The sequence below is a fragment of the Scophthalmus maximus genome, chromosome 11 (assembly GCF_022379125.1).
Source record: "Scophthalmus maximus strain ysfricsl-2021 chromosome 11, ASM2237912v1, whole genome shotgun sequence".
Classification (NCBI taxonomy): domain Eukaryota; kingdom Metazoa; phylum Chordata; class Actinopteri; order Pleuronectiformes; family Scophthalmidae; genus Scophthalmus; species Scophthalmus maximus.
Genome location: NC_061525.1, coordinates 14646238 through 14665379, shown reverse-complemented (window position 1 = coordinate 14665379; position 19142 = coordinate 14646238). Strand labels below are relative to the sequence as shown.

Genomic DNA, 19142 nt, shown 5'->3' with positions numbered 1-19142 from the left:
AGTAAAAGCTGAACTGTTGCTTCGTGTATTCAATTTCCACCACACCATAGAAAAAGTGGGCCGATCTTGGGCCAGAACCTCCCGGGCTGAAAAGTTGCCCCACTCCGGCCCTGCTAATAAACCAGAAGACGAAATGATTTGCACGTTGTCAGTCACAAACTGTCGGTTGTGTGTGTGGTTGTGACGGTCCTGTCTGTCTGCAAGCCAAACTACACATATCATCATGAAATCATCAGACATAATGCAAAAGAGGAAACAAGTGCCACACCTTCACACCCAGGCGTCTCTCCATCCAATCCTCAGACCTGTTCCCCACTGAGGGGACACGAGGTGTCGTTCTCTCGGTGAGTACATATGTGATGTTTAGATCTTTGGCAACGACAAGGACGCAGTAAATCATAATTTCATACAGTACTTTACTGCAGACCTCCGCCCTCCCTGTATACTAGGGACCCTCCTTTTCCGCACACTGCAAAAAATAAACACAGTCAAAACTTATTTGATCACGGGCTTTTTTTAACTGATGTTGTTTTTTTTTTTTGGTCATTTAATCTTCACGAATACGCCACAAATAGTAATGAGACGGTGTTGTATGAAGTCAAATGGACATACAATATATAGCATGTCGGACCCACTGTGCGGTTTGGCTTCGTGATTTGTGCAGACGGACACTTCTTACAGTGGAATACCTCCTGTCTCTTCATGTGCCTCCCTGCGCCGCACCGCCTCTCTCTCTCTCTCTCTCTCTCTCTCTCCAGGACGACCAGCTCCTCACACACACTCACACACACACACACACACACCCGAGCACAGACAGCTGCTGCAGCACCGACCAACGACCATGGCTGTGTGGGACACTGCCTCTCTGCTCGTCGGACTCCTGGTCCTCCTCCACACCCGGGGAGGTGAGTGCGCGCAGCACCACATGCGTTTTGGACCCGTGTTTGGCCTGAGTTGGCGCGGCGTCGTGGAGGCGTTGCAACCTTTTGACCCCAGGGAAACATCACACTTTAACAGTGTGTGTGTGTGTGTGTTTGGTGGAGACAGTCTTTAAACTATAGTCTCCATACAGCTTGGAACACACAGAGGTTTGTCTTGACAGTTGTAAATTAGAAACTGTATCTGATGTGGGGAGAGTTCAGTGTTTGGGATCTTTCTTCTACTCTGACTCTGATTTTTCAACTCATGTTTGTTGGGTTTTTATGAGATATTTTGGAACCAAACAGGTCTAATGACAACAGTTGGCTGCAATAGAAACTTGCGCTGCTGCTGCCCCGACCCAGGCGCAGCTCCTGGACACTGTCTCCTCTTGCTTACATGATTTTACAGTCAAAATCAACAGAGGCTGGTGTATACACCATCCTGTTGCTGCAGCCACCTGGCTGCACGCGTGTGCTCACACCTTCTCTTCTTCTCACACAGAATGGGTTTTAAAGAAAGAAGTGCTTGACACAAACTTGAATACTGTGGGGGGGTGGTGGCCCCCTTGCACTTTCACGTTGTGACTCCAGGATTGTTGGGCAGACGCCGCACTGTAAAACGTGGTCATTGAAATGACGATAATGACGTGCCACACGTTTGCTAATTTCCATGGTACTTGAAGTTACTTTTGGTTAATCTGAAAAGTTTTCCCCACAGGGGACCTCTCCCTCTGCTTTCTGCCAGCTCCTTGCTTGGTGAATAGCTCGACCCTGTTTCCAACACACACACACACACACACGCACGCACGCACGCACGCACGCACGCACACACACACACACCCAGTCAAACACAGTCTCAGTGTGAGATACACACCGGCTCCCACTGCACAGGTTTACAGTGGGGCATTTGTATGATGTTTCTGTGTCATCTTGTCCTCTTGTTTATTCTCAAATAGATCCCGTCTTTTAAATCAGCTGTGAGAGAGTTGAGTAATAAACAAAGTTTTTTTTGGTGAGGTGCAGATATAGGCTGTTTATTGTCAGAGGACAGTGTTGTTTATGTGGGTGAGAAGGGCACGCCGCCTGAGCTCTCCACATTGACAACTTCACTTTAAAGGACGTCTCCTGTGTTGGTTTGCGTCATGTCAGTGTGACCTGTGACCTCCCCACCTTTCCTCTTTGTGAGCCTGCACTCCCCTCCTCTCCCTCCCTACATTCTCTCCCCACGTCTTTACCTTTCCTTATTCCTGTTTGTCATCGACCACATTCCTTACCTCTCTGTAGTGTGTTGATCTCCTGTTAAGGTTCAGCCCAACCATTGTCTGTGATCTCATCCAACTCTCTGCCCTCAATCAAGTTCACTTCCTGCACTTCTGCCTGTTTTCCGCCTCAAGTTTTTCCCTTGTTTGCGCAGGTGATTTTTTGAGCAAATTAATATATCAATCAGACCTCATTCAGAAATTTGACATGGGATATTCTCTGTAGAGCTGTTTTCCACGTGTTGGATTTCAGAATTTAACAATAAATATATTGAAATGTCTGTCAAAGGTGTAGATCTTTTGCACCTGTCAACAATTGACTGCTGCCAGTTGATTTTAGGACTGCGACTAACAATTTTTCATAATTTTTTTTTTGCTTGAAAAATTGCTGCAGATTGTTCATTGACTAATTGATTGATGGTGTTATTGTATGTTGCTCGAACCTGTTAGGCCGGCGAAATGTTTCAAAGTTACTATCTCAAGCATTTGATGATGTTGGTGATCTGCAAGGACACTCTATATGAATACATGCACATGTATGTGAACATGGGGGATGCAAATGAGTGCGATTGTGCCAGTGCCAAAACTCTATCTCCAGCCTGTGATGACTTCGGAGGAAGGACGGACATGCTGTCGATAAGGATGCTATTCTTTTCCTGTGACATCAGTTAATCAAGCCGAGCCAAAGAGCAGCCACATGAGACCTCGATGATTTAAAGGTCAACACTTTCTGCTGCAGCTGAGCCACTGAGCCTGGGTTTCAACGACTGCTGCTCTTCAGAAGAAGCGAGCCGGTCACGGACAATAAATGTCCTTGTTGTGTCTCGACCGCGGCATAGACAATTAGGCCCGGCAATCTGGCCGAGGATCAGCAGAGCAGAGCAGGCCTGAAATGAAAGTCCCTTACTTCAGACTTCTCTTCCGGCACATATCCACAGCGAGGACTGTGACTGCTTCTGTTTTATTTCCACATCTATGAACAGCTCTTTGTTTGTGAAGCAGGTTGGACATCGGGAAAAAAAAAAATGGAAGTCTAGGATCTTGTTTGATTTTGCCCTCACTTCATTTACCAGATATAACACTGTGTAAAGCAGGGTGTATTCATGATCTTCTTTTTTTTTCCTACAATGTTACAATTTTTCTTAAATGTGTAAACAGATGATGGAAATAATGACTTACACTCTCAAACCAGGTCCTTGTCTAGAGAGAGTTTGTCATGGGCACATGGTGTCTTATCTTTTCCTGAAATAAAGCCCTGAGCTGTTGAAGCGCTCTGTTTTTTTTTTTTGTTTTTTTTTTGCGTTCCCATGCAACACACTCCCGAGGACAGCACATAGAAGAGGAGCAGCCCTCCACTGTTTTTGATCTGGGCCGTGACGGTGGAACATCAATCTGGAGATGTCTAAAATTGTTTTGGTGAATATACGGTTGTTAGGATTAGTGAAACATTATCCAGATCCCCGGAGAATCCTGGAAAGGAAGCAGGACAAAGGCTGGTGAATATGTGTTGTGTCATTGGATGTTATAGACCAGTGGAACGTAATAGTAAGGAGAAGGACAGGATCTTAAATAACCGCAATTGTTCTTGAACATGACGCCGTCATTTTTTAATGCTTCTTTGTCTGACCTTTGATTCAAAAATGTAATTTCCTCTGATGGTAAATGGACCATCCCTATTTGGTTAGTTGGAACCAGTGGCTAATAGATATTGCTTTCTGAAGACTTTTTGGACATGTCTCTTCTTGTGCATACAGTTTTAGCAAGTCACATGAATTTCAGTACAGTTTTGAACCTTGTTAATAAAAGACATTGATGTTTTCTACACACGGTTGGACGTGGCCTCTTTTCAGTCAGGTCGGCCCGTTATAACATCAAGTGACTGTCTTGGAGGAGTCTACAGAAAATCAGTGTGCCATTGTCTAAGGCTGAACCATATGGCCAAAAATATATGATCCCAATACTTTTTCGGGGTCATATTTATGGTGCCGACGACGGTTGAACAAACGCAGAACAAAGTTAAATTCATCGAAAATTACTCAGTTTCATGATACTTATCAAGATCATTTTATAGCCCAGTCCCACCATTACCCAGTAACGCCGTGTGTAAAGTCATTTCCACTTGTAGCCACAGCTGTTACTGTTGAGAAAAAACCTCAATAGGCTGTCTTTGAAAAGATCTGAACATTTCTGTCAACTTATTGCTGTACTTCTGTAGCATGGTGGCAACAACGTGTCTATGGTCGTGACCAAATGGTGAAAAATAATCATCTTGTTCGACCGTCGTCAAGAGTAAAAGCAACATTGCAAACCCGTTGATGGGGGAAAAACCCCTGCAGTTTCAGTCAGAGCGCTCAAAGCATGTGAATTTCAGCATCTGTTCCCCCTCGAACAACACTGGTCTGGTGTGAACAGTCGCACCAGTGACTGGTCAACAGTAGTCAGTTCATTATCTGACGTCATGACCAGGTTGGTGTGTGACGGTGCCACAGAGAAGGTTTTTCCTGACAGATTTCTTGATGTAATGGATTTGTTAGTGTACATGGTGCATTCTTCTTCTTTGACTCTGCTTTCCTCTGCTCCCACTGTCGGTAGACGATCGGGCAAAGGACAGTTTGAGATTGTTGACGGCACCGTAGGCTTTTACGTGCAGCATGAGGTAATGTGAGCGAAAATGAAAAGACACATTACTGATTATTCTGTGCGTTTAGGACTGTTAGATCGTGAAAGCAGAGGAAATCCTTCTGACATGTTTTTACGGAAACACCATTTGGATGCAGCGTCTCCCTGCAGAGCCACATAATGGGTCGAAGCAGTGCACTTGGGAGCCGCCACTGCAGAAACAAAAGGTTTCCCTTACTGTTTGATCTTCCTATTGACGTGAAAAACATCCATTATCACCATTACTTGGGTCAATATAGCAAACCAGTGATGGAGAAGGTGGGGGCCGTGCAGGTCTGTGCTGTTGTCATCATGGGTGTTCCCTTTGTGTCTGCAGGTTCGCCTTGTTGACTGATATCTTCGGCTCTTGTCAACTGCATAAAAGGAAGTCGACAGTCTGTTTTGTCCAGTCTGTGTTTATCAGAACAGAAGAAAACATGATCAGTTGTCCACATTTTTCTACCATAGAGAAAAAACCCTTTTTGTTTGTGTACATGGTCGGAAATGGGCAAACATCTTTCCTGCATCATTTTTCAGCACAGCTTTGGTTTTGATAGTATGAAACACCCCGTCAGTGATACACGGCAGAGCGCGTCAACACAATATCAGCCTTGTCTGTAGATGTGCAGTGAGTCATTTCATCTGTAGGTCATAGCTGAGATCCTCAACGCACACTGAACAGCTTCAGTGTATCTGGTGTGTCTGTAGGGCAACGCTGTTCGTATCAGGGGGTTTGGAGAACGTCACTTTTAGCGAGAACAGCATCTGAACACGCGGCTCCCGTCTGACTGTTACCACCTACTGCTGCTCTGAAGTTCCCTCATCAGATGGACAGCTGTGTACACCTGGTTCCCTCACACACACACAAACACACACACACACACACGCACGCACGCATGCACGCACGCACGCACGCACGCACGCACGCACGCACGCACGCACACGCACACGCACACACACACACACACCTGCTCAGGGTTAGTTTTGTTAGAGCAGCGTTGTTGTTTCACTCTGAGAAACTTTAGAATCGTTGTCTGAATACACTTTTATTTGAATATTCCATGTATGCCTTTATAATTCATTATAATATTTCATTAACAACGGTTGTTGTTAATATTCCGGTGGTTAAATCACCAAACAGTTTGTCATCATGGTCTGGGAGGAGCCCTCTCCTGACCATACAGTAATTCATATTATAGGTATTATAATGCATGGGAAGCTCTTATTATTTGTTCATCTCTAGCAGTTTTATTAAATACAATAGAGCTCCACTCTTAGACTCAGACCAACATTCAGCCAAACTTGTATTGTTTGTTGCACTGTTTGATCATATTTGGGACTATTGCACTCTTTAAATTGAAACACAGTGATTTTTGAAAACCGTTGAATAAAAGTTACTTTTCTCGACAGATATCTGTTGTGAGGAAACTTTTTGATCAGCGATGAGGCTGCTGTAATATTATCTTAAATGCACCTCTGCCCTTTTATAGTATTCTCTATGGCCACACTACAAGTATTTTTAAAGTCAGTAATTTCATTAATAATAAATGAAAAAGATTTTATTAAATGCCTTATCAACGTTCTGTTCTCAGTCACCATTACATCAGATTAATACTAGATGTATTAAAAATATGCGTTTATTCTGAAAAAAAATCGTCGAGTCCCTGTGACAATAGTCCTGCCCGTTTTGTTTTTCTTTAAAAAAATAATTAGAAAACTAATCAGCCAAAAACATCACAGCTCAGGGGGCTGAGGTTAAAAGATGAAAATCTGGCACATTTATATGTTGGACTTCCGTACGCAAGTTTGCATGTTAATTAATGGGCATTGTGCCTTTTGAATGAATGAAAAATAAACATGAGTAAAGATTAAGCTTCAGGAAAGGTTGTGGCGTTGGTGAATAATCTATATATTGTAGGGTTAGACTCCTAAAACCCTTGAAAAGAGGCTATGAAAAGATTAAGATCACAGTTACAGTCGCCTATCCATCACACCTTCCTACAGCAAGAGCTCACTTCCTTATGCACTGAATGTGGGCATTACTAATATAACTATTCCATGATGGCCTTCCAGTAATACTGAGCTGTGACAATAGCACAAAGATAAACTTAGTTTTAAATACTCCCAAGGATCTCATTGTCTAGTAAAATATGCAATTATGGAAAATTGTGAGTTCAACAGTACAAACCATAAAAGGTACCCCTTTTTCCCCCCGTTTGCATAATTATTCACAGTTCTCTTAAATGCATTTCTGCTCAGTGACAAGGTTTTGGTTGCAAGTTGTTTAAGTCTACAAACATTTGAGATCTGGCATTTTTTTTTTTTTACTTGTAAATGCTCCAGTTTACTTTGTCTCCCCCCTCACTCTGGGTCAAAGGTTGTTGAGTGGCCCCCCGAGACGAGCCAGTTGTTCCTTCTTCTCAGTCACACTGACTCCGATGTCAAAATGATGCTTCCTACATGGTCGCTCGACTCTTAGAGATAGTTAACATTCTTCTTCATTGCAGTGGTGTGGAGTTTTACCAAAATGCTGAAATCGACACCATTCACACTGTCAGACGGGATGTGGGATGTGTGATACATGGGCCTTATGTGAATTAGAAAATGCTAATTTCATTAACTTCAGAGACATTGCAAAACTCACACTTTACTCACACTAAGTAATTTATGACCCACAATACCACTAAACTTTTACAATGACATGACAAGCATGACGTCAGCCGTCGCTATAAATGCACAGTGTCTCCACTGCTCGATAAAATGCAGTTTTTAGCACATAGCTCATATTCACACCCTTTTTAAAGGTTTCACGAGTGCAGAGTGTGACTCGTATTTCAGCTTTAAGATTATTGTCAGCCTGTCTCACCATTCCACCGTGAAAAACCTGAAACCTTGGGAGAAATTTGTTTCAAGTCCTGAAATCAGGTTCTTTAATGCTTTGAATATAAAAATGTCTTTGGACTCTCCACTGTTGTTCTCTTCCCCAGATTTGTTTCCATGGATGATTAGAGCTGACAGTGTTTGCCTCTAGACTATTTAAGGAGTAAAATGTGGGGAGATTCTATGAGCCAAATTAAATTCTAATAATACAGCCATTAACTGATGGTGTTGTTTTGTCAGAGTAATTTTCTTGTGTCATACAGACCATAACCTCTTAAACAATAATAACTCCAGTAGCTATTATACTAAAGTCTGTCGTTTTATAAGGTTATTTTTGTGCTTGTGCAAGAAAGTAAAAGACTGAAGTGGGTAAGATGTATTTGACAAGGTATCAGACCGCTAAGAGAAATTAAGAAATCTCTCTTTATACATTTCCAGATTTTTATCTCTGTATTAATGTCAAAGGAGAGCATCCGCAGAGCTGCAGGACACGCGCGCTGCAAATCAGTGACACTGCAAAGCATCAAACAGACATTAATGCAGCAAAATCCAAAATAAGATGAAAAAACCGAGACAGGAAATGGTGTCCCAACAAGATGGGCTTGAATTTTTCTAAAAGAGGTGTGGTTTCCAGATGTCGGCATGGAGCACACCTGAAAGGCTTTTACAGTGTGTGATTGATTGTGTCCATGATTTACAGTCAGACTTACAGATTTGAAGTGTGTTCATGAACATAGTTTATGGTCCTAATGTGAAAAAACACACAAACGTTTGTTTTAGATTTGTGATGTCAAACTGAGAGCAAAGAGAGGAACTGAAAACGTTTTCTGCTCGGGTTGATGTCTTATTTTTACTTTGTTGTTGAGCTGACGTAGGACAATGTTCTAAGAATTATCATACATTGTAGAAGACCTGTGAGATGTTATTGATTAGTGGCTGCAGAGGAATGCAGACTGATCTCATGCATTGAACGTGCACTCCATCGTACTCCATCACTGGCTGCTGCACTTTGATTTCTGGTTGAGGAGTTGTCTCTTCTTCATTCCGACGCCGTGATTCATGTGCCTCTGCACCTCTTGTCTCTGCTCTGAGGTCAAACACACACAGAGCCCTCTCTGTCCCTCTGCTAAGTCCTGTCAATGTGAAAACACACCCCACTGTTCGGCCAAGGGGGCCTCTCCTTTCACCTCTGGTCTCTTTTGCCTTTTAGTGGGATGAAGATGAGACTTCAGTGCTGCTTGCCAGGGACTGTGGCTAATTCCTGCACGGGGCTCAATGCTCGCCTATTGTCAAGGGAGTGTGATATATGACTGCGCCTCCTCTTGGGGGAAGTGACCAAAACAAATGTGTAGCTAGAGGGTGACGTTAGAGCAGGATAAGTCTCATCATCAGGTCCATCATCAAGTCCGGCCTTGAACTTAGTGGCTATCCACAGTTGACAACTTCAAATCCAATGATCAACGAGAACACAAGACCTGTGAGAGCTCATCATGAAAACACAGCTCCACTCAACAACATATGTGCAGCACGAAAAATAAAACAGACAATTTCATAACTAAGACATGACCGGCATAACGAAATGTGCAGATTTAGAAAACATTTTAAAATGAGGAAATACTTCATAGAACAAAAACGTGTCTGGAAACACAAATTGTTGTCATTGTTTATGGTGCATGGTGTAAACCTACTTACTGACCTAAAATAAGATAAGATAGTATGAGATTAGATGAGCTGTACCGTTATTGATCCTCTATGGAGTAAATTCAATTTGACGCTGCAGCACAAAAAAGTAGAAGTACAAGGGGAAATGTTGTAAGAATAAAATGAGAACTGACGCAGAATCCAAAATAAATAAGATAGAAATAGAAATAGTATATAGAATAAAAATATACAAATACAATATAGACTTATTCTAGACATGTGGAATTACAGAGCGGTTATGTATGTGTTTGTGCAATATGTCCCTCATATAGCATAACAGGCAATCTTGCAACATAGAGGCAAAACAATATCTGTAAAACATTATAAATATTTAATATTCTCTAAGTGTAAAGCAAAATATGCAATGATATCAGAAAATGTGGTTTCAGATTGGATAGTTCTCTCCAACTCTGAATTTTCATGACTAGAAACATGAATTATAGTCTGGAATAAGGTGTCTCTTCTTTATTCACTGTTGGAGCAGCTATTATTGAACCGAAATTCTATTACAGTTTTTCTCGATTGCTAAGACACATTTCTTGAAATAAGGCTCCATATCCCAAAACTCTAAACACAATTGCATAACTGCACACTCATTTGCACAAATGTCAAACTTCCATGCCAAAACCAAACTCTCCACTCAAAACCATGTCCTCTTCCATCAAGACCAGACTTTGCCTTCAGACATCCCACTAAAGCCATCAAATTCACTCACAGACTACAAACTGCCATTAAACACTGGTGAGATCAATTCCAAACACTTCCATAAAAACCTTTTACTTCAACGAATGACGCCTATGGTTTTACCCCTGAACACCAACTTTTTACTCTAAATGATGAACACAATATAAAGACACCACCAATGTATACATTTAGAAATTTTTTATTCCTTACAGTAATGTTCTGTAGAATAGAGTATAATAATTTCCTGGCCAACAACAACAAATAAGCTAATACTGTAATTTATAGTAACCTAACATAAGAAAAATAACAGTTTGTACATAAAGTGGAAAATTGAGTCCGTCTCCTCTCTATGCATACTGTGTTGTTGGTCTGACCATATTCACAATTTTCCTCTCTTACGCTTTTGAAAATAAAAGTCTTCTGCCTCCATCAGTTGCTCATCTCTCAGTTCTGGAAAAATAGAAGTACTGATGGAAACCATCCCATTTACAAACTAGGAGCATACAGTAACTACACATTACTGTACCTGTATGTGATATGGTACAGTAATTCAATGCATTTCAGACAGCACAACAGCTACAGTACATGTATGTGCTGTAACAGCGCAGAGTACAGGAATCCAAAGTTACAGTAGAGCGCAGTATGTAACTTAGCTCTTATTCTCTCTGAAGCTTCGTATTACAGTATAGAAGCTACTGTAAAGCTGCTGAGATTTGGCTGCACTCTTTGCCCAATCAAGGACATGGTCAACAAGAGTTGCATGAATATCATCTGAAACAATTTATATCCTTCCTTCCTCCTCCTCCTCCACTTCTTGCTCTTCCTCTTCCTTCATGTGGATCCATTGTTCTAAAATAATGGCTTTAGGTAGATGGCGTTATGCTTTGGGATGTTTAGTTAATAGGTCTAGGAATAGTGTGTAAGCAATCAAGAAAAAGCTGTAATTTGAATTGGTGAAGCTATTTGAGTTGCATTGTGTGGAGCTCTCAGACCATACGTGTCCTCGAAAGAGTAAGAACCGCTTTGATGATCCTGGTTGATCCTTGGATCAGAAACCGTCCTCTGGGAACTGGAGTGGAGACTCCAGTCCTGTCAGGATCCCTGTCTCTTCTCTCCTGGTTCAACACCCTGCTTTAATAATAGATGTTGTTTTCCTGAAATAATGCTTTGTGCTGAGATGCACATTAGGATCCTTTTAACCTAATGCAACCTATCAGCCTTCAGCGATGACCACCGACTCCACAGAGCAGACTGGTGTGTTTGCTGTGGCTTCACAGTGTTTAGTTACAGTAGATCACTGTTCGCTGTTAACTTTTATGGTTTGCTCTTCTCTCTGGGTTTAGTGTTTGTCTCTGGGATTATTAAGGCCCAGATTTATTGTCTTATCTCAAAGTTTCATTTACCCCTTCTATTTTCCAGTCAGTGTTTCTGGATCTCGGTCTTGATGAAACTGTGGCCGCCAAAATATGTTATCCATCTAGGTCAGAGCAGATATTCAGTGGAAAATGAGCTGATTTGATTCCGCTCCCTTCATTTCATTTCAATCTGCCTTCTCCAAGTAGAAACACCTGATGGAGTCAAAAGAGATCATTGTTTTCGTCGCTCGGTTGCTTCATCATGCCGGGACCTCGATTACACAGCATGTGAGAAATCTTAAATCGGCCTATTAATTTGTCCTGTGATAAACGGGCAAGGCTTTTGGCAAGTAGAGCATGTGAGAGAGAGTTCACAACCACACTGGCACTGTTTTGTGTGTGAGAACTCACAATGATGTGAGTGTGATTAAGAAAACATTTCTTTGCACAGTCTGCACAAAATACCGTCTGAATCTTTACTTGTGAACCGTCTTCCTCTGCAGTGGTGGTTTGAGCTTGTGCAGCCAGTGAGTAAAGAAGCTTCAAATTGTATCTTTACCTCTGTTGTGTGTTTTTGTGAATGCATTGAAACAGGATGTTTGTTTGGATACAACACAGTGTGGGATGAGTTATTCTGTTAATCTTTCCAAAAATACGTGACTCATTTTGTGAGTATTAAAAAAGTCTTAGGTGGCCTTTGAATATACACAAAGTACATTTTTTCTATGAAGTTGCATTTGAAGTGGTTGGTCTTTACAGGTTCGATGAAATGTTATCATCAACTCCTCAAGTGTTGTCAGACATTAACTCTACTGTAAAAACTGTCCTTAAAATTGGGTCCGCACATTTTCCAGAAATATGACAGGAGATTGTCTGAGTCAGACGCGTTGGGAACAGCCGGAACAGGAACGTTCAGGCGAGGGGTGGCGCCTGGATAGAGCGCCCTCTCGCTCGCTGTGAAGCTCCTGGAGATTTTCCCGGGGGGCTGGCATGGGAACGTTCTGGAAAATGTCCTGATCAACGTTTGCGAACATTTGCATTCTCATGTACTCAGACCACATCCTCACTCACGCACTCACTCAACCATCTCTGTCGTCATACAACTGCTTCGACTCATCATGTATGAGCATTTGAAATTCACAAACATCGTCCATCCCATGAAGTTAAAGTGCCAGTGTGATGAGATCTGGAACTCTTCAAACTCATGACATACGACGTGCATGGGATTGCATTTGTCTGGGTTTTCACTTTAACACACGTTTTGTAACACGACGTTCAAATGTTTGGCCTGTTTATCCATCAGACTGTTTGTCTTGGTAACACTGGCATTTTAACCAAGAGATTTTTGTGTAATCTAAAATCTCTCTCTCTTTTTTATGTAAGCAGCCACCAAAAAAGGAGAGAGCTGCTGCTGAATACCTTTATCCTGTGAGTCAATGGGTAAAAAGCTTTCAGTGTGTTTGTATATGAGTGTATCTGCAATCTATTTTTAGCCATAATATGCCAGCAGCCAGCAATGCACATCTAATACTTGTGAGGCCATGTCATGGGACCTCCCTCTCTCTCTCTCTCGATCTCTGCTGCTGTTTCTGTATAGTCACAATCAGCGTGGAACAGAAATACAGTTTCCGTTGGCCTTTCCCATACTTCCACGCATCTTGTGTTATTTTCTTTCTGCCTGCTCGCAGAGCGGCTGATACGCGGACAATTTTTTGTATAGTGGGACGTGGGAAAGAGGATGGAGGGGGCGATTGCACCGCCGTGGGAGCAGGCATCAGGAAATGGCCCACTGAGACTCCCTTGAACACACACACATACACACACACATATAGATACACATATCCAAGTAGGCATAGATTTGTGAGATTGTTGGAGCAATTTAAAACATTTTTTCATACATATATATGTCATGAGAATCGTGGGTTTGGACACGGGAAGACAACCGTCTCCCACATGAAGTCAGAAGTCATGTGTGTCTGTGTGTGTGTGTGTGTTTAGGGGCATATCAAAATAGCTGAGTGTGGAAACTTTGAGCAAAGGGGAGTTGGACCTGTTGCCAAGTAGTTATCAAAGGCTTGAGAACAGGGTGAACTCTCTTTGAAATGTAACTGCTGAGGCAGGGAAGACCAAAGAGCTGCTTATCGAAGAGGAATTAGCTTCAGGTTGGTGACACTGTCCTGTGGGTGGATCTCCACAGCTGTGGTCAGAGGGGATTTCTCCTTCAGATGTCCATATATCTTCGTTGTCAGGGCTGTTTATTGAAAAGCAAAATTGTGCAGTTCCATGAAGCAGTGCTGCCAAACACGTGGAGTGAAAATGATTAGACCTGATACAGAGATACTGTGACAGCACACAATGATGGATTGATAAAGGAAGAGCGTGTTTCCTTTCCCACGTTAATATAAACCCACACATCTTTGAGCTTAAATGTACCGACATCACTGCCATTGGAAGTGACCTCATACAGTAGAGACCCGGTCAGAGCTCTGTTACTGTACTGCTGTAACAGTTGTGATTCAGCAGACCCCTCCCGAATGATGGACGGACTGGAGTCTGGAGCGCTGGGAACAGAGTCAGGTGGAGTCTCAGGTTGAGCTCTGCAACAGGTGGTCTGCTGAAATGGAACAGAACATCAAATCACCAGGAGAGTAGCGTGACTCCCTCCCCGTCTCCCCCGCTGTGTGGTCCACTCTGATCCTCTCCACTGTATTTACATTCATGGTGTCCTTCGTCCCCCCGTTGGAAATCGTTAATTCTCATGGCATGTTGAGAGGATACTGCTGGCATTCGGCTCCAACACCCCGGGGGTCTGCTCGTGTGAGTGTGCTTGTGTGTTGGGGAAAGTGTCTGACAGGTCAGTGTGACAAGCTGACCTTGTTTTCTCCCAGGCATCATGGGAATGTGCAGTTTGCTGGCTGCAGCTGCCGCTGTCCATCTCATTGTCTGCACAGAGAAGTTAAAATCACCTGAGCCGTTCAGAGACTCACTACAAGCCTACAGGGCCGCTCTGTACTCTGTTATTTCTATTATCAGTTAAACTGTCAGGGGGAATCCTGGTGGCCTTAAAGTAATTAAGATGTACACCAAATACTGTTATTGGTTTGGTTCCAACTGAGAGCCTCTGTTCACAGACGAAGCATCAGAGTTGTTGGAGCGCCGCAGTTTGTGCCTGGTGTGGGGGGTGTGGGACATCTTGGACTGAATAACGTCTTAGAGGATTGTTAGCTGTCATTTGAAATTGGCATGACAACATTTGAGTTGCAAAAACAACAGTGACTCATGTATAGTTATTAGTATCTGCTGTAGAAATATCAATCTGTCTTTAATTTAACTGATGTATTTGTGGCATCACAAACTCTGCTGCATGTTTGAGTTTGTGGACAAATGTGTCCGTGGTGCTGGGAGCTGTGTGGAGGGGGGTTCATGAGTCAGAGAGTCAATTTCCATCTGACTGCCAATCCAAGGGTCCTGTGTTGTTTGTTAAAACGCCTTAGGCTGCGTGAAAGAAGTAATGTGATTGATGAACATGTGACAAAACCTTTAGTGTTTTCAAGAGCTTTTTGTAACATCCCTTTGCACCATATAGGCAATGACACTAATGGTTTTGGTTTGATAAAACATGAAGGGATTCTTGCAGGGGGAGAAACCACACTAGTTAGCTTCATAATGGAATGTTTAAAAGGAAATAATGACATTTTTATGGATTAATAATTCCTATTATTTACAAGATTTCTTTTATGCAGCCGTGCAAATGTCAGATATTAATCGAAGAGCTGCGGAGTGGAATAAATGCAGCCTTCCAATAAAAGGTTTATTTGTGTGACTCTGATAAACCTCACATCCTGCAGCTTGTCAGAAGCAAATGAAAGTGGGAAGTCGGGGGTTTCTATCGGCATTTTGAGTTCCTCTGTGTTTCTCCTCTCACCACATGAGAGTTGTTATTTCCAGCTTGATAATGTTCCCTTCTCTCTGCAAGATGCCGCAAGTGCGCAATTGTGGGATTAGTGTGATAAATGTCAGAGGCCACAGCAACCGTCAGAGAACCCAACACGTTATACACTCATCTGCAGCACTGATTTTCTCCTCTACCTCCGTCTTTTCTATCTCCGATCCTTTCTGTTTACTCACTGTCAGCACTGTTCTCTGCTCAGTCCTCTCAGGCCTTTTTACATCTGTACACAGAGCAGACTGAGGCACCGTTTTCTCATGCTCCCTCTCTCTGTCTCACCCTGTCCTGAAGTAGAGCTGCTATTTCTGGGGCCACTCGGGTCGCTGCACTGTAGTTCTACTGTATCATGTAAGCAAACAAGCCTGATAGGCCACTGTTATTCTTAGATTTGACACGGCTGCAAACATGTCCCCGAGCTGTCGTCTCCGTCTCCCGGTGGAAGTGTATCAACTGTGGTTATCCAACCTGTGTTTCAGTAACAAACTGCCAGTAGGCACATTGACAACACAGTTCTGATGAAATGCAATATGACCAGAATTGTTTCAAGATGATTTTGATTATGCTCCCACGTGTTGTCCGCCTGCTGCTGCCTTGATTTTCAAACTGTCCCTCAGCGCTGCTAATCACCTGACAGGATAAGCCAGTGGGTGATGGCCAGCAAGTAAAACTAGGTTTGTGTCTCACACACACACACACACACACACGCACACACACTGGACAGCACTTCTGTCTTGATTTCTGTCCTCTCTTTTAATGTAATATTCATATTCGTCCTTTCATGTCTCAGTTTGATGAAGTCCAACTTTGTCTTTTGGGGCGTATGCCAGGCGTAATTTAAACATGAATAGGAGTCAAAGTGGAGGGAATCCCTGCTATGTAAATATTAATACAGTGCATTAAAATCTAAACCTTGTGATAGAAGAAACAGATTATCTGATGACTCTGTAACGCAAACAAAACTGTGTGTTCTCCCCTTGAGATTGATGGATTCTGGACCACTGCACCCTTTAGGAGGAGCAGAACATCTGCTGCTGAAGCACTAAAATAAGTCCCTGGAAAATGGTGAATGAAACCCAGCAGAGTGGAAATGTGTGTCATGTGACAGATGTGCTGTGAGACATTTGCGAATGTGTTCATTGCTGTTTTTGGATGTCAAGCTCATGTTGGTACTTTCGTCACTCGACCCTGGTATGTATGATGTAGATACCGATTTTCTCAGGGTGTGTGTGTGCGTGTGTGTGTGTGTGTGTGTGTGTGTGTGTTCGCCTTACACCTCCCAGACCTACAGACAGACTGAAAGCTCACTCTGGTTCTGCGTGTGTGTGTGTGTCTGTTTCCCCTTGACCTCGGTGCTCATCCTGTCAGTCGCTGCTTTGATCTGAGTGTTTCCTCAGATTTGATATAGTGCTTCTCCTCCGCTAACAGCAGGACCTAAGAAAAACCTTGGTTGTTCTGTCCGACAGCTAGTGAATAGTGGATGTCGCTAACGATTTTGGTGACCTTCTGACCTTTCCTCCAGCGCCACCGTCAGGTCACTTTTTTCTCTCTTATTTTTTATGGTCCCCTGAAGATTAAAACACTATCTTGTCACACAATCCCTAGCGTTCCCTAACATTTTCACATTGTGTGGCGTATTGAATATTGAATTCTCTTGAGGCTTCTGGTAGGGCTTTAAGCTTTTTGTTCTTGTGGCGACGCCTGTCTCTCAGAAATCAAGTTTCTATATGAATTTGCTTCATTTTTTGAGAAGGTTTACAGTATTTAGAGCAGAGTAGTTACAATTTAAAGTAACATAATGAGGAACTGTTTTTATTAACTTCTTTGCCCAGTTGCAATATGTTGATAGTGAACTTATCAGCTAAATCTTTTCCTACAAATTATTTCTCTGTTGTTGTTTAGGCACTCACAGAACTAGGCTAAATTTAGGGAAAAACAGGATGTGAATACTTTACTACTTCGATTTAACCGAAACCATGAGTCTTAAATGACGCTTCTTCTGGTGTCTAAACTGAACCACATGCAAATCCAAGTCAAGTATTTTTAGGAGTTGTTGTAGTTACTGAGCACAAATCAAATTCATTCAATTCTATATTTGATGCACGTTTTAAATTTATTCTATGATGTCTAGTTTCTCATAATTCTAATATTTCAATTTACATTTGCAATTTCACACAGAAGAGAAAGTGTAAAAAGCGTCAACTCATCTCGACAGTTTTGATGCTTATTATAAAAAAATCTCGTCAATGAGACGTAAATTTGACTCTTATGCAAAATACAAAATATTTAGGACACATCTTAATCATTTCATTGCATGAAAGAACGACAGAAAGAAGGAAAGAAAGAGGAGGAAAGGGCGACATGAAGAGGTTTTCAGTAATAACTGTTGGACCGTGTTGTGCACCTGAGCCACAGTTCTGTCACCGAAATAGATTCATGTATAAACGTGTACAGGACGCTCATCTGGTTCACGTGCTGAAGGACCAGTAGACGTCCGCTGCTTCACCAGCGACCATTTGTGGTATGGGGAGAGAGGGAGGTGGAGGGAGGGAGGGAGGGAGGGAGGTCGAACGCAGCGTGTCAATGAATCTTTCATAGATACAAAGTCAAAGCAGATTCCAGCCTTTGAACAAACACATGCCACATCTCATCTGTCTACTGTATGACTGAGCCGCCTGTTTAAAATAAACCTTTAAAAATAAGTTGTGTGGATTTGAGAACGTCTGCTGGTCACCTGACAATAGTTTTCCGTGCACATGGGAGGTTCCCGTACGTGAAATCGAAGAAGAGATTTCGTAGGTGTGGATAAGCAGCCGCAAGAGGCTCAGCGCACGGCGGGAAGCTTTGTCATCATCTCCCTCCACTGACTGAAACTGGTTGTTGTGTCTGCACTGAAATCAAAGCCTCTTGTCAGGATACACAATGTGTTTGATACGACTTCCCCCTTGAGATTATCTTATCCTATCTGCCTCTGCTCTCCTTCATAAGGAGGTGTGTTTGTCCTCTTATCTGCAAGTGCACCTAATTTAGTCGTGCCTTTGAATACAGTCCTCCCTATTTGTGGGATGAGCCGTGTTTTAGGGCGGGGGGTTTAGAGAGATTACACCTGCGGCCTTGACTGGAGCTCTTTGAAGCTTCATTATCAATGCTGACACGCTGACTGAGATGTGCGCGTGTGTTTATGATGACTATCCATACCTGACCACCACCTCATAAATCAAAGTGAAATAAAAGATAGAAACAGGGCTGCTCTTGAAATAAGGACTTTCTTTTTCCTGTTTTGTGGGAAACTTTTTATTAAACAAATGCGTTCTTGTTAAGTAGAGCTGTCATTTTACTTCATTTAATTTCCTAAAACGCTTTGAGGTATTCCTATTTCTCAGAAAAAACATAATTTTGCCGGTTTATTTGCACAACCTTTCTTGGGGTTTCAGGCGCGGTCTTTCAGCTACAATCGGCTACAGACATAGATGCACATCGCTTGATATTATTCAGGATTTTCTTGTTCATTAGTGTTGACTAAATTAAGTATCTTGTTTTTTTCTAAGAAAAAATTGACTCACAATTGACTTTAGCTGATTATTGGTTCTTAATTTTTTCCTTTTCTTCAATTTATGTGTTAGTAAACCAAAAATTTTTGGTTAATGAGTGTTGGTCCTTCATTATGACACAAAGATATTTAAGTTAGAACATTATCATCACAATATTTCAATCTATGTCACATTTACCTGCCACAGCC

At 42.3% G+C, this 19142-nt stretch overlaps 1 protein-coding gene across 4 annotated transcripts in view; it reads left to right on the top strand.

The window, feature by feature from the left end:
• The first annotated feature begins 745 nt into the window (after window positions 1–745).
• mcamb (melanoma cell adhesion molecule b) overlaps window positions 746–19142 on the top strand; it is a 30587-nt gene continuing 12190 nt past the window's right edge. For all 4 annotated transcript variants that reach the window (XM_035623419.2, XM_035623418.2, XM_035623416.2 and 1 more), the window contains exon 1: window positions 746–905. In XM_035623419.2, coding sequence (XP_035479312.2) covers window positions 842–905 — 64 coding nt within the window. In that variant the 5' untranslated portion in view covers window positions 746–841. The remainder of the gene's footprint in view (window positions 906–19142) is intronic.